The sequence below is a fragment of the Rousettus aegyptiacus genome, unplaced genomic scaffold (assembly GCF_014176215.1).
Source record: "Rousettus aegyptiacus isolate mRouAeg1 unplaced genomic scaffold, mRouAeg1.p scaffold_m13_p_11, whole genome shotgun sequence".
NCBI classification, from domain to species: domain Eukaryota; kingdom Metazoa; phylum Chordata; class Mammalia; order Chiroptera; family Pteropodidae; genus Rousettus; species Rousettus aegyptiacus.
Genome location: NW_023416286.1, coordinates 16284283 through 16300055, shown reverse-complemented (window position 1 = coordinate 16300055; position 15773 = coordinate 16284283). Strand labels below are relative to the sequence as shown.

Genomic DNA, 15773 nt, shown 5'->3' with positions numbered 1-15773 from the left:
CAATTAAGTCATTGACTTAATCATCGAATGGGACAAGTGGAAAATAACTGGGAAAGCTTTAAAAGGATCGGGCAAAGAGTATCCGTAAATTCTTACTCGACTCTAAGAAATCGGAAATCAGAAATTAGAAGTGAGGGGAGCAGCCTCATGCAGCACTCCAATCAGTGGACTCATAACGTGCTCTTGCCTCCTTCCGTTGCAGTGGCTGTTCCTCTTGCCTGGAAATCTCTTGTACAGACATCGGCGTAGCTCTTCAAGCCTTTGCTCAGATGTCACCTTCACAGTAAAGCCCATCCTGACCACCCTATTTAGATCCATTCCCTCCACTCCTGCCTCACCCTATTTTATTTTCCCACAGCTCTTATCGCCTTCTAACATACTATCTCGATTGTATTTGTTATGTTGACATTTATTATCTGTCTTTTTCCACCCTTTCCCCCTAAAATATAAGCTCCGCAGTTATAGAAGGCAGGTTCTTAGGTGGCCTTAGTGCACACACCTTGTATACCTTCCTTCCCTAGAGTGAGGGCAGCACCTGTAAATATGATGAGATGTCACTCTCAGAATTATGTTAACAAAGAGGATTTTGCTGATATAATGAAAGTTACTAATTGGCTGATTTTAATAGAACAAAGTATTGTCAGGGTGGGCCTGACTTAATCACAGGAGCCATTTGACTCCGGATCTAGAGGTCAGAGACAGAGGAAGTAAGGGATTCCACACAGGAAAGGGCCTATGAAAGGGCCACGTGTCAGGGAAAGGAAGTTGGCATCTAGAAGCAGAGAACCACCCACCACCATACCAGCCAACAAGAAAGCAGACACCTCAGGCCTACAATTACAAGTACATGAATTCTGCCAATAAGATGAATAAGCATAGAAGAGAACTATGAGCCTCAGACGAGATAGCAGCCCCAGTTGACATCTTGATTTCAACTATGTGAGACCCTGAGCAGAGAATCCAGCTAAGCCAAGCCCAGACCTCTGACCTAGAGAAACCAGGAGATGATAAGTGGATGTGGTTTAAGCCATTAACAATGTGGTCACTGTTATGCAGAAACAGAAAACAGTGAAGAGATTTTTTCCTATTTTGTTCCTCATGGTATATCACCAAAACCTAGAACATGCCTGGTGTATAACAGGTACTTGCTAAATATTTACTGAAGAAATTTAAGTGGAATTAATGTAGCCTTAGGAAAATCTCACCACATTCTCCTTATTTTCGTATATTACGTCAAACCTACAAAACTTTATACTCTCTGTAGACAAACATTTAATGAACTATAGCTGGGGTTCTTCTGTTCAGAAATAAGTTGCCTGAGGGCAAGCAGAGGCTTTACATACACTCTCTAATAGCTTTCAGATAAGCTTGGTGTTTCAGGTCCCAAAAATCTCCAGGCAAACTCAATACCTCTAGTATTTCTAAACAGAGGGGTGCTCTACTTAAAAAACAAAACAAAACAAAATAAAAAGCGATCATAAGAAAACTTAAGCTTACAACATTAACAGACTCAGCAGAGGTTATTTATACTGTAAGAATGACTAATTTTATAACAGTATCCAGGGTAAGCTGTCCTCAGCTATCCATTTTGCATGGTATAAAGATATACTCCGATTTATTAAAGTCCATGCACTCATTTGGCAAATACGTACTGAGCACCTACTATGTGCCAAATTCTGAGGATCAAGTGGTGAGTAAAATAATCCATTTAGTGTTCTACCTAAGAGGGAGGCAAATGTTAAACCAATTCATAATTGCTTATATAAATAGACATATGTGCACAAGTACAAGGTGTGTGGCAAGATCAGTTAAGGGGGGGCTACTTTCTAAACTGTGATCTCAGAGGAGGCCTGAGGATGAGCAGGAGGTAGCCAGACATAGGGAGTTACAATAATAACCCAAAGACTGAGAAGAAAGATCGCCTATGGCATTGTTATCAGGAATCGATGACCAGGAATGTGGACACTTTATTTAGCGCTGCCCCCTAAAAGTTTTTAATGTAACTCCTGTTCACGGGTACTGCTCGGCTCCCAGGAAGACCTCAGAAGAAACCTGAAAGCTCTTTTAAATACCCAGGAGTCAAAGAGGGCTTCACACAAAAAACTCTTTTGAATGCAGTGGTTTTCATTTGTAAGAAACACAGTATTTTGCACAATGTAAAAGCTCAGAAAATAGTGTTTATTTATTTACTTATTTTTAGCTCTCTGATGTTGCTTATAGATATCCAGGTAACTCCTGCTTCATTAACTACTTACCACCTATGAATCTGAGCGCCCTCGGTGCTGAGTGCTGAGATGGGGGACGCCCCACAGTGAACTAAGGGCATTTACAGCCTTGTCACGGCCTATAAACACCTGATGTACTGTATACATTTATTGCCTGTCTCTTCCCACTAGAATGTAAGCTCCATGAGGACAGGAATTTTCATTTGTTTTGTTCACTGCTTTATCTTGGTACCTAGAACAATGCCTGGCATGTAGTAAGCACTCAGTAAATATTTGGTAAGTGAATGGATGGTTTCTGACCAATGCTCTTTTCATGTTGATCTGTTTGCTTGTTTTGCTCTTACCTTTGGAGTAGAGTGAAGGATACAGATAGATGTTATGTTCAGGTATGTAAATGAAAGAATTGCCTCCTTAAAGTTTTCCCTGCTATTTTTGGCATTTGCTTGGCCTTAGCGAATGGCTGTTAGCTGCATATCTGTAAGAGGGCTGGACGGCCCCATTCTTGCCACAGGACCTTCAGGGCATCATGTGGGAAGAGTATACCCTCCCCCAACCACTCCATTATGAGGGTTAGCTGCACAGCAGCTCTGCATCAGGAATGTGAGCACATAAGGAAAATGAGAAACGTGTCACATCCTAGCAGGCTTCTGAGAGTGATGGTGTGGCGGGCTCTGTGTCTTGTTCTTTTCTCTCTCAGGAAAAGAGCTTTACTACAGCAAAGCTAACATACCAATCATTAATTATTTGAGGGAGTAAGAGTTAATGAGAGGTAGGGAAACTTAAGAAAAATTAGGAAAGCTATCTACAAAAACTCACTAGAGAAGAAATAAAGATGTCTCAAATTACAATTTAAGTAAAAGGGAAAACGAGTCCATTCATAAAACTATACACAGTTCTCATGAACGTATCTTTTACAGAAGTCTACGTGCCTATACTTTATTAAAATACTTTTAAAATGCTAGAAAGTCAAACCTTGAAATGAACTGAAGAACGTTACAATGTTAGGATGTTTCATCTTTGCCAGAAGGATGACTTCTTTCTTTGAAGCTTCTTTTTCTTGAATGGGCATCTAAATTATATTAAGAGACAGAATAGTCTGTAAAGATAACTTGCTTTCAGGAAGATGCTTTTTGCTCACTCCTATCTAAAATTCTTTAAGATTTCTCTGGCTTAACAGCACCTCTAAAACAAGTCTCTCAGTATCAGGAAACAACATTTCTAGAATTAGCAAAGTGCCCTATATCTAATCAACAGTTTGTCAGTGACAATTATCAACAAAAATAAATAAATATTTCTGGTAAAGTTTTGCTGTATTAAAAATTCAGTTGATCCCAGACGAGAAAAAGCTGAAGGGGTCTATCACCACCAAACCAGTATTATAAGAAATGTTAAAGGGACTTCTTTAAGAAGAAAAAAAATTTAAATATAAGAAAATATCACAAAGAAAAAAATTCTCAACAACAAAGGCAAACATAATATAACTAGTAGATCAAACAACAACAAAGCTAGTACAAAGGTTAAAAGAAAAAAGTAGGAAGATCAGGTATAATTACAATGGTAAATTAAAGCGCGCACACACACACACGCACACACACACACAAAAGAAGTAAAAAACAATGACAACATAAACACAAATAGGATGAGTAAAAATGGTAGTGATTCTAGAATGTGTTCAAACTTAGGCGACTATCAACTTAAAATAGACTGCTCTAAACATAGCTTGGTGTACATGAAGCACATGGTAACCACAAGCCAAAAATCTATATACAAGAAATAAAGAGACAAGAATCCAAACACAACACTCCAGAAAGTCATCAACATATAAGCGAGCAAGAGAATAAGAAACAGAAAAGAAATACAAAAACAGAAAACAATTAATAAAATGGCAATAACTATATACCGATCAATAATTACTTTAAGTGTTAATGTAGTAAATGTTCCAATCAAAAGATGAATGGATAAAGAAGTCGTACATATATACAATAGAATATTACTTGGCCATAAAAAAAGAATCAGATCTTACCATTTGCAACAACATAGTGGGCCTAGAGGGTATTATGCTAAGTGAAATAAGTCAGACAAAGACAAATATCTTATGATTTCACTTATATGTGGAATCTAAAAAACAAAATAAACAAACAAAATAGAAACAAACTCATAGATACAGAAAACATACTGATGGTTGTCAGATAGGAGGGGTTTGGAAGGATGGGTGAAAAAGCTGAAAAAATTAAGAAATACAAACTGGTAGTTACAAAATAGTCACAGGATGTAAAAGTACAGTTTAGGGAATACAGTCAATAAAATTGTAATTACTATTTATGGTGTCAGGTGGGCACAAGACTTAGGAAAATCACTTTATAAGTTATATAAATATCTAACCATTATTCTGTACATCTGAAACTAGTAAAATATTAAATGTCAACTGTAATCAAAAAATATAAAATTTTTTAAAAAATTCAGTTGGGCTGGTGATACTGTATTATTTAGGCACCTAAAGTTATTTTAATATTTATCTTTCAGCAGCAAAGGAATTCTTTATAAAAATGTAATGTCCAGAAGCAATCACTGCTGAGAAGAAACAAATAAAACCTAAGAGATAAAAATGTGTCATATAGCACATAAATGAGACTAGTCAAGTTCAGCATTAAGATTACATTTTTCATTTTCAAACAAAAAGTGTGTCTTGTGACTTCATTCATAGTCACTGTATTTTCTTGTTATTCTGTTTGTCATCTGTGGACAGCACTTTTCAAATGTTTCGGTGCCCATGGCAGTAGCCACGCCTCATTTCTACCTTTCCTCCCTCGTTCCTGACACTTTGCCACTTGTCATTTCCACCCCGACTTCCAGCCCAGCTGCCCCACCTTCCGTTCCTCTCCATAATGTTCTTTTACCATGGGCGCACACATGATGGATGAGTTCCCAAATTTCTCATCCTCATTTAGAAATAAGAATTTTTTTTAATCAACATTCTTGATACCAACTTTACAGCTTCCTAGCTATGTATGTATCCTTCAGTAAGTTATTTAGCCTTTCTAAGTTTCGATATCTTCCACCCCAATTTAAATTGTATAGATAGTACCTGAGTTTTGAAATGAAAATTACTGGATTATTCCTACCAGATTGATAGATTTAGCTCCTTAAAAAAATTTAACTATTTTTCATAAGACTATTACAAACAAAATCAAAAGCAAACATAAATTAGGTAAAAAGAAAAAAACTAACAATATATTTGACAAAAATTTTGTAATTGTAATATATAAAGAATTCTGGCAATTAATACAAATTAATTAAAAATTAATTCTGGCAAACATAAATACAAATATGGCAAAATATCTGACTAGGCAACTCAAAAAATAAAAGAAATAAAAATAGCTGACAAACAAAAAAAAAATATTGAACTTCACTTAGGAATTAAAGAATAAAAACTAAAACAAAGTTTGATAGAATGTTTGTTCTGTAAAATTGGCAAAGACCAAAAGAATGTTAATACCCACTATCAACCAGAAAGCAGCAAAATGAACACTCATATACTTCCGGTGTAAGTATATAAATGGGTAAGTCTATAAATGGATAGTTTTTCTGAGAAAGCAATTTTCCAGTATGTAATAAGGAACTTTAAAATGCTTTTATTTTTGTCTTCTGAAAATTTAACCAAAGGAAATAATCAGAAATGTGCCTGAAGATTCTCATACAAAAGCCATTATTAAAATGTTTTTTAATTTTTAATTACTCTAAAAATACATGTTTGTGATTTTAAAAAATATTTTAAGCCAGATAGAAGTGAATAAGATCAAATGGAACTATCCTTTTTCCTCCCCACCCATTCCATGAGTTCCTATTTTTTCGGGGTAATTACTATTCATTTTTAGACCCTTTTTATTTAATACATGTATAGGTAAATGTATCTACTTATATAATATATACTACATATATTGTTTAATAAAAATGAATCATACTCTACATATATAGGTATTTAATCAAAGCAAAAAAAATCAGACAATATAGTTGTCTGAAAGTAGAAAAAGAGTTAGATAAATTGTGGTATTTTAAACCTGATGTTGTAATATGCAGTCATTAAAAATCAAGGGAAGCAATGTATTCTAGTGGAAAGAGCAGAGAAAGAGCAAGGATGTGCTAGGTTACTGTGCATCCTTGAGCAAATTGCTTAACCTCTTTGAGCCTTAGCTCTTTCACCTATACAATGAGAGTAATGAGATCTACCTTTCAGGATTGTTAAGAGGACTGAAGAAGCTCATGTATGTAAAACACCTAGGATGGCAAGACATGTAATAGATACCTGGTATGTGGTAACGGTATTGTTACTGTGAATATTTAATATTATCATGCAAGAATATTTTATTATATGAAAACATTGACAAAATATTCACAACATATTGCTAAGTGTAAAAAGCTGCTATAAAATAGTATATCCACCATGACACCAAGCATTCAAATAACTTATAAAATACAGTAATGCATTAAAAATAACCTGGAGAGTCACCATAATGTTATAGCGATTAAGAGAGAGGTTTTAAGTAATTTTTATTTTGCTCTAAATGGTCTTATTTTACCCTTTGGTTTTCAAAATTTCTACAATAAACATTTTTATTGTTATAATTTCAAGAAAACATATAACACTCTTTTGAGGCAAGAAATAAAAGAGTATGCTTGACGATGGTAGGACGACAGAAAATATTTGCTTTTGGGTTTCTGTAACAAAATAAGCAATTTAAGCTCTACCGTCTAGAGTTTTCTGAGGGGTATTGGAGAAATGAGAAAAAAATGTTAACTTCTCAAGATAAGAAATAATGAAAAACTACATTAACACAGAAAGGAAGAAAGAAGTAATAAACGTTAATACTGTGTGACACAGACGTTGCTAGGCAAACCTGTTAACATAAAGAAATGTGGGAAAGTGAGAATAATGAGGCCTAATATAACATTCTGTTTATTTATAGTATGGAGACAAAGTAGGCTCATGAATAAAAGTGCGAAAAAAAAATCTGTGCTGTATTAGAAAAATGCCATTTTTGATCACCTGTACGAAATAATGGGAGAGATACTATGAAATGCATTAATATATATTTTTACAGACGGTTTGTTAGAACAAGCATCTCAAGGTCTGGGCAGTTCTTACTAAATGCTGTTCTTGCTAAATGTTAAAATATAGCACGGTATTTTGCAGAGGCAGCTATAACCTGATGAGCTTGTCCAGAAATTGATAAATTTAGCCAACTGCAAAGAAGAAATCAACATGTAATTAATCGAATAGTGTATAGAAGCAATGGCTAAGCCTCCCTTCCGGGAGACAAAGCTCTGGGTGTGAATCCCTTCTCCTTTACTTGCTGCAAGGTAATAACACTTAAAAACAAAAGTTAATAAAACCATTTAACAACAACAGCGTCTCATTCTTGAACAGAACACCCCAAGTAGCAAACCCCTTGAGTTCCTTAACAAATTCACCTCCCAAGTATTTTTTCTTTACTTAGAATTAAAATGGTTTTATACTTCCCAAGTATGCATCAGCTTAATAGAGCCAGAGGTCCTGAAAGTACCTATTCACTGAATCATTTCTCCAGTAACTATTTATTGAATACCTGCTGATGCAAAGCATTATTAGGTGCTATGTGGAATAGCAAGACGAATGAGATGAGGATTCTGCCTGCATAAAATACATAATTTCAGAAAAGGGAGAAGGCACAAAATAAACAGCTGAAGCACATCAAAGTGGAAAGAATTCAGTACCGTAACTGCAGTACCAATAAAAAGCTATGGAGTTTATGGAGAAAGAGAGATCAGTTTAGAACTTTAGAGTGGGAAGGCCCTGGAAGGCATCCTGGAGCTTAGCCTTGAACAAGTGGGATCTTGATGGTTGAAGATGGGCAGGCAAAGACCTTCTTGTAAGTGAGAACCCCACGGGAAAGCATAGAAGCTGGAGTGCGAAGGATTTGTATGTGGAAAAACAGAAGGGTACTTGAAGAGGAGGGTGGAAATGGGATTAGGGAACAAATCAGAGGGGGTGTCAAAACTAATCTGAAGAGTGAAACAATATAAAAGTACAAAGCAAAAATTATTAATAATCCCACATTCCACCTATAAAATAACAAATATGTCTTTTTTTCTTTGTATGTATGTGAATATACCTGTGGGTATACACATACCTGAATATATATTGTATAGATTTTTACAAAGATTGTGTCATTCTACACATACTATTTTCTCGATTAGCAAAAGTTGTGGTATTTTCCATGTCAATACTTCACCTACAACATCATTTCTAAGTGCTAGATTTTAAGTGAATTTTTATAAAAATTTATTTGAGGCAAACAGTATATATCTGGAAGTAGGATCTGAACAGAGGTTGAGAAAAATCTTTCGAGACAGTTAGATTTTCATAGATCACCACTGTTAATGTTGTGTGTGTATATGTAACATTAACAGCACCTATACAAACACTAACATATATATAACTTTTATATATATATCTTTTATATATATTTATATATATATATAAAACTCTTATACACACACACACACACACAACTTTTTGTGGGCTGATTTTTTTTCATCTTTACAATGTATTGGGACCTTACTCTTTGTCAGACAGGGCATCAGTAAAGACAGTACTTGCTTTCCCTCACTTTTATATTATTTTTAATCTTCCTCAATTATATAATCAAAAAATGATAATTTATTGATTTATTTACATTAGTATACTAACGAGTTTGAAATTTTTGTATGACTTTTGTATGGGTTTTGTTTTTTTATTGATTTATAAAAAGCTAGCACCCTTTAGTCTATACTTACAAATATTTTGACATTTTGTCAATTTTCTTTCAATTTATTACTGGTGTTTATTGTTACACAGAAGTTTTATAGATTTATGTTGTCAAACTTAGCCATCGTCTTCTTTATGACTTCTGTCCCAGTGAAGGTTTGGGGACATGGCTGGAGCAGAATCAAAGCTGTGCTGCATGAAAGCTGCAGCCTTGAGAAAGCTGCTAAAGTGATCCAAGTGACCCAGGGTGCCAACAAAAGGAACGAAGCACATTCAAGGAAAAGAAAGAGGCAGCAGGATTTAGCAAGAAATTGGCTGTGGAGAGAGAAAAAATTCACAGATAATTCCAAGGTTTTGAGCCTGGCTACCACAGGACATTGATGTCATCAACACAGTGCAGCCCATGGCAGATGAAGTGGGCCTGCTTAGCAAGAGGAGGAATTTCTGCTTTATCTAGGGTACAATCACGGTCCCTCTCAAGGTGGTCCTCGGTGATCTTCACCCTGAATTCCTCATGTGCAGAAACTGGGAGATAATTAATGTTTCTTGTTTAAGCCACTAAGTTTGAGGCAATATGTTACACAATAATAGATTGATTACTAACAGAGATATTACTTGAAACTATCTAGCTGGCAGATGAAATGCAGAACTTGGGTGCTGGAAGGTATCAGGGCTGGAGAGAGTTTTAAGAGTGATCTGCTTAGTGGTACAGATTGAAATGAGGCACTACCACAATGTACAGAAAGAGATGACAGTTGGCAAAGGACACATAGAGGGTGAAGAGACAGAGGCCTGAGAAGAAAGAGTCAGATAAACAAAAGAGAGTGAGCAGAATAATGGCATGGAAGGAAGCTCTGACAGGCCACTAAAATAAAAGAACATTAGTAGAAATATGTCATGGATCCATGAAAAGGATCCTATATTGGTAAATATATCATTCTCCTAGAAACTATTCACTATACTTTGAGCTTTAATGTAAGTTTGGGTAGTCCCTTTATTTTTAAAAAATGTGACAAAATAAATATAAAATTCATAACATTTAACCATTTTTAAGTGTACAATTCAGTAACTGCTTTAAGTATATTCACATTGTGCAACTTGAGTAGTCCATTTTGCACATATTTTGTATAAATCTTTGTCTGCTACTCTATTCATAAATTCTAGGAGGTAACCAACAATACTTGCCTTAAAATTAATTCTAGCATGCAATGGACATCATCATCCCAATATATTTTGAAATGAACACATCACTAGAGAGGGTGACATAAACACTTACCAAGGGGACTTTAGCAAAAATGACTCCCTTTTAATGAAATATACTTAATTATTCTACAAAATCAGTGGACTAACAATTATATATGGTTTCCTACATTCATTAAATGCATTCAATAAATATTTTTGAGTACCTATCATGTGCCAGGCACTGTTCTGTATGCTAAGGGAGACAGACAATAAACAAATGAAGAAATAAGTGAGCAAAATAACCCCAGGTCATTATAAATGCTATTAATAAGATGAACCAGTAAATATTTATTTCCCCAGTTATATCAGCCATATTTCAAGTGCTCCATGGCTACATATAACTAATGGCTACATCTTGGACAATGACAACAAGAGAGAAAGAGCGAGGGCGGGGGCAGGGGAGAGAGAGAGAGAATAAATCAGGTGGTTTGATAAGGAGTGACGGAGGCTGGGGAACTACCTGAGCTAAGACCTCCTTGTGGAGGTGACCTTAATAAGATAATACAGAGGAAGTTCACCACCCTTGGGCAAAACAGAGAAAAGTCAGAGCACTAGAGGAAGGTGGCATCTCATAGGCCTTGCAGGCCACTAAGGAGTGCCATAGGAGCCAGGGCAATATAAATTCTTTTTATTCTTTTTTCTTTTTTAAAAATAAGATCATTGATGGTTGTTTGGACAACAAATTTAGGAGGCTGAGTGAACTAGAGTCAATCTGTTCACACTTGTAAAAAGAAAACAAAAGAAAATGTATTTCCTTTTCATATTGGATTAAAATAGCCAGCTGAATATGCTACTGAATATGAACAGGAATTGGAACTTCTTAACTTTACCTTTGCAAAATTGATCTCTTTTATAACACACTGCTTGCTATCTGATTTCCCTTTGGCCAAGTATGCTTTCCCAAAGGCACCTTCCCCAATGGCCTTAATCACATCATATTTATCCATGGTCTCCAATGCATGGAGGTTCCTGAAATTAGAGCAATGACATTTTATTGCACATTTTTTCATAAATATTAACAAAATCAGAAAATTGATCACTAAGATGTAAAATAACTCATTTTGCTAAAACTTTCCTTTTAGTCTCATGAAGACAGGCAAATAACTCTTCGCCTTGTGGCCACAAATAACAAGCAAAATGAGACAAGAGCTTCTCCCACGGCTCTGAGATCTGACTTGAGTTGTAACTCAGGTTTGGTACACTGTAGTGTTGAGATCTTGTGCAAGTCAGTTAACTGAGCAAAACTCACTTCCATAATTTCTAAAGCGGAAATAATACTTTTTTAAAAACGAGTTCTTGAAATGAAAGATATAATACCTCTAGCATTGCCACCTCTATAAAGCAAGACTGTCCTTATGCTTGTGTAGTTTCACAGTGCAGCCTTTCTCAGTGGTGAGGTCCTGCCCTCTAGGGGACATTTTGGAAATTTATTGGAGTTTTTGTGTGTGCGTGTTCTTGTTCTTAGAGATGGAGAAGCACTGCAGCATTTAGAAGTGGTAGGCAGTGGGACACTACAGATTCCAAGATGCAAAAAACGGTACCGCCCAATATAGGATTGTCCCGCGACCCTACAACCTTAGAAAGTCTCCCACATTCATGTCCGTGGAAAAAATCCATTTGTAATTATCTGCGGTTAGTACCCAAATCTACTTTATCTAAATCCAAAGCATCTTTTTTTGGTTTTTGTTTTTTTTGCAGTTTTAATTGATAGTGAATTTTCAAAGAAAGTACACGTAAATTAAGGCTTGACTGCGCTTTGTTTTGTTTGGAACTTTACCAAGAACTGTACACCGTTTTTGGAAAATCACGCCCCTACTGGCCACGCTGCTCCTGGTAGCTGAGACCGGCGTGGGCACCAGACTACATCAGCACTTCTTCGAATCTACTAGCATCAAGCATTTACAGATGGGAATGCAAACTTTATTATAAATTGTTCCTTGCATGTCCCCTTTATACGACTGTTTGGGCACACTGCTAATTTTTTTTTTTTTTTTTTTTTTTTTTTTTAACTGAGTGAACAGGCAAGTTGGGATGGGGCTGTGCACCAGCTCCGCAGCCAGGGGAGGCTGCAGACACCTGAAGACAGTTTTGAGGGAGGCAGGAGAATCGGACCTCGAGTGAACCAGCACGGGAACCAAGGGGCTGTGACCTTCCCGCCCAGGGAGACCAGAGGGTGAAAACCCCAGATTTTGGAGAAAATCTTTCTCTCTTAGAACTACTCTGGAAGGCGGCCAGCGGATAGGCAGTGGAGCGTCAGCTGGCGCGCGTGCGCTGGGTGCGCTGCGCGCTGCCATGGAGACCGACGCGGCCCTAGACTGAAAACAGTTCCTCTCCCTTGCGAGTCTCCCCCCACAGTGGGACCCATCCCTTTCCCTGGGCCAAGGACAAGGGTGGCCCACCCACCGCATACCTGCCTCGCAGACTCTGCTGGTGGGGAGAGAAGTGCCCCGGGTAGATCTGGGATCCTGCGGCCGTAGCGCGTCCCGGCGGCCAGGGCGGAGCCCCGCAAGGGAACGTGGGCGGGCCCGGGGCCAGAGTAGTGGGAGGACCGAGCCGCACCGTGCACCCCAAAGAGGGCTGGGAGGCCAGGAAGTGTGGAGACCCTGCGGTTTCACCTCTCTTTGCCTTACGTCAGAACTCCTTTGCTAATACTCAACAAGCACACAGCCTCCCTTCTCGTGTGTGGTGTGCCAGATGCTTTCCGAACATATTCTTTACAACAAACAACTCAGCAAGGTAGACCTGGAGCTTTACTAATAAGCTAGACTGAGACAGGAAGTTTATGCGGGGTCTCAAATACTGTCAAGAGATGGAGACTTGGAACATAGTCCTACTCTTCTGGCCACAGCTGGTGGCCTCCCATGGGATCCTCTTATAAAACTGGTTTGCTGCCCAGTTGCCTGCAAACACACCACCCTATGCCCCACCATTCCGCTCCACATGAAGTTGCTAAAATGTTACATGTTTAGTAGTTGAAAAGGGTGTAATTTCCAGCAATTATAAATACTGACACAAGAAAAACATAGCCAATGGAATCTAAATACCATGGAAATTTGAAAACCATCTATTTTTTTTAAAAAAGCTCTTAAGAATCAGTTTACAACATTCCTTTCTCTCTTTGAACTCATATCTACATAACTAATATTTTTCATAGTTCAATCTTATTGGTCACGCTATCATATAAATGGAAATTTCTATTTGCTGACCGTAGGCTTTTGTACTGGATAATTAAAATTACTACTAGTAGTACACAATTGATCAAAATAAAATCAATCACATTGGTAAATACTTTTATAAAAAGTAAAATTGTATCAGAAATTCATCTCTTAAAGACCTGAATGGGTTTTCCTCTTCCTCTCTTCCAATTAGTTCAGTTAGTATCATAGAGGAATGCTAACTCTGCTGGAATATACAACGTTCAACACTGATTCTCGAACTTTTCCTAAATTGTATGTGCTGAGAAACCTCATTCATATAATAGAAATTGGTAGTTTTGGTAAAAGTGTTCCTCAATTCTTGTCTCGTATGTCGAGAACCATATGTTAATCTATCACTAAAAACAGCTTCTAACCATCCAAGGCTTTTGAAATTTTATTAAAAGAAAAATCTTGCAAACTGTGTGATTTTTGAAAGGATTTGTTATTCAATCAAGACTCAGTATCTTACATAGTTTCAAGTTCCCTTTGGTGGTTTGGAAATGTTTATGCACTGAGGTAATACTAAGATTTGAGATGACTAAGAAGTATAGAATACAGTATCTATGGAAGCTGAGTATCTGCAAATAGCCTTAAAACTATCTCTGCCATCTTTAACTCTTGAAAAGTCTCCAAGAAGTTTTTTTTAAAAAAAGAGCTACCCTAGGTAACTTTGGGAAATGGGGTTTTGACTAGAATTATAAGGTTCAAGACAATAGGAATAATAAACTCTATTCTAGTTGGTAAATTTGTTTCTCACAGGGGTATGAGTTAATAATTTGTAAACTGTTTTACATGCATACTGACGTCAAACAACTAAGTAAGTGGATGGTGGATGGTACAAGCCAGGTTTCTTGCCGTCAGAGAAAAGCTACAGAAAAGCAAGCGGGGAAGGCTAGAATGAACCCTGTGGTGCTGGAGACCAAGACATCACTATGAATCCATGCTTAGCTTAATTATGTACAGATGGAGAGATACAGACTATAGATGTGAATGTATACACATTATAGTGTGTGTATGTGTGTATACTGAGAGGGCTTAGAAGCAGTGACACTCCTGTAGCAACGAACACACCCAGCACCCAGCTCTTGGTTTCTTAATCAGTGAAAGGAACCAGGGCTCCTTGGAGAAATGGCTGATTCTGGGGCTGGGGTAGAGAAGGTACAAGATGAGCCTGGGCCATGTTCTTTTAAGTCCAGAAAGTAAGAAGGTGCTTAAAACACACAGGGTGAAGGCATATCAAAGGGATAAAGGAGCCAACCTGAAACAACTCTCAATGGCCAAAACTAGAATTACAGCAGCAAAACAAATGACTTAGTATTAGATTATACCCCCATTCAGGAGGTGGAGCTTAATTCCTCTCCACCTGAGTATGGGCTGGACTTAGTGATTGCTTAGAGCATAGAAATGGAACATTAGACCCAAACAGAGCATGGAAATGGCACATTAATAACTTTACAGTGGAGAACCTTACAGACACTGCCTTAACCAAATGATCAAGGTTAATAAAGTAATGTCATGTTGAGATCACTTTCTCCCTGATATGATGTGAAGGGAAGAGCACGTCTCATTATGAGGAAAACATCAGACAAACTCAAACTGAGGAACATTCTACAAAATACATAACAAGTACTCCTCAAAAATGTCAAGGTCCTGAAAAATAAAGACTGAGAAACTGTCAAAGACCAGAGGACACTAAGGATGACTAAATGTAAAAGCATAAATAAATTCTGTGGAAGTGAAGGTCTATACCACAGTTTTTGTGTTAAAATTTTTTTTAAATGTTTAAATCTTCAAAGATGTATGTATTCCACATTTCAGCAGATCCTTATTAATGATTTTACTGTAGTTTCACAACTATTTTCCTCCTATTCTTCACTTGATCATTGTTCCCTTTATATCACATCAGGTCAGGCTTATGCTGTTCTCACACCTGCTCCTGTGGGATCCACTGGGAACAGCCTCTTTCTCCTTTAGTAAAATATTCTTGCCTCACAAAGCATCACAGAATTAAATGACAGGACCCAGTGTGTCACGGTGACCCACACATGCTGGTATCCTATCCCCTCCATTAGGTCCACAACATTCTAGTTTCTGATACTTTCCATACTGATTCCTAACCTGTGGCCCTATCCCTTTCTCATGTACAGGACTGACACCTTCTGACAAGATATAGAGTCTACCTCACTCTTCCCATGGCAGATCCTCTGACCTGGGCGCTTGTGTGTATCCTAGGAGGGCCTATATTTAAGGACAGCTAGCAGTCAGTGAAGATCATTGAAGACCACTGATTACTACCCTGTGACCAATGAAAAACTGCACACATCA

The 15773-nt window shown here is 37.2% G+C and overlaps 1 protein-coding gene across 2 annotated transcripts in view; it reads right to left on the bottom strand.

Moving 5' to 3' along the window:
- Nucleotides 1-12736, bottom strand: part of NEK5 (NIMA related kinase 5) — a 68964-nt gene extending 56228 nt beyond the window's left edge. For both annotated transcript variants that reach the window (XM_016131382.2, XM_016131386.2), the window contains exons 1-4: nt 12662-12736; nt 11082-11220; nt 3198-3294; nt 500-535 (exon numbers count right to left, since the gene is read on the bottom strand). In XM_016131382.2, the coding sequence (XP_015986868.2) occupies nt 500-535; nt 3198-3294; nt 11082-11198 (250 nt within the window). In that variant the 5' untranslated portion in view covers nt 11199-11220; nt 12662-12736. The remainder of the gene's footprint in view (nt 1-499; nt 536-3197; nt 3295-11081; nt 11221-12661) is intronic.
- Between the last annotated feature and the right edge of the window lie 3037 nt (nt 12737-15773).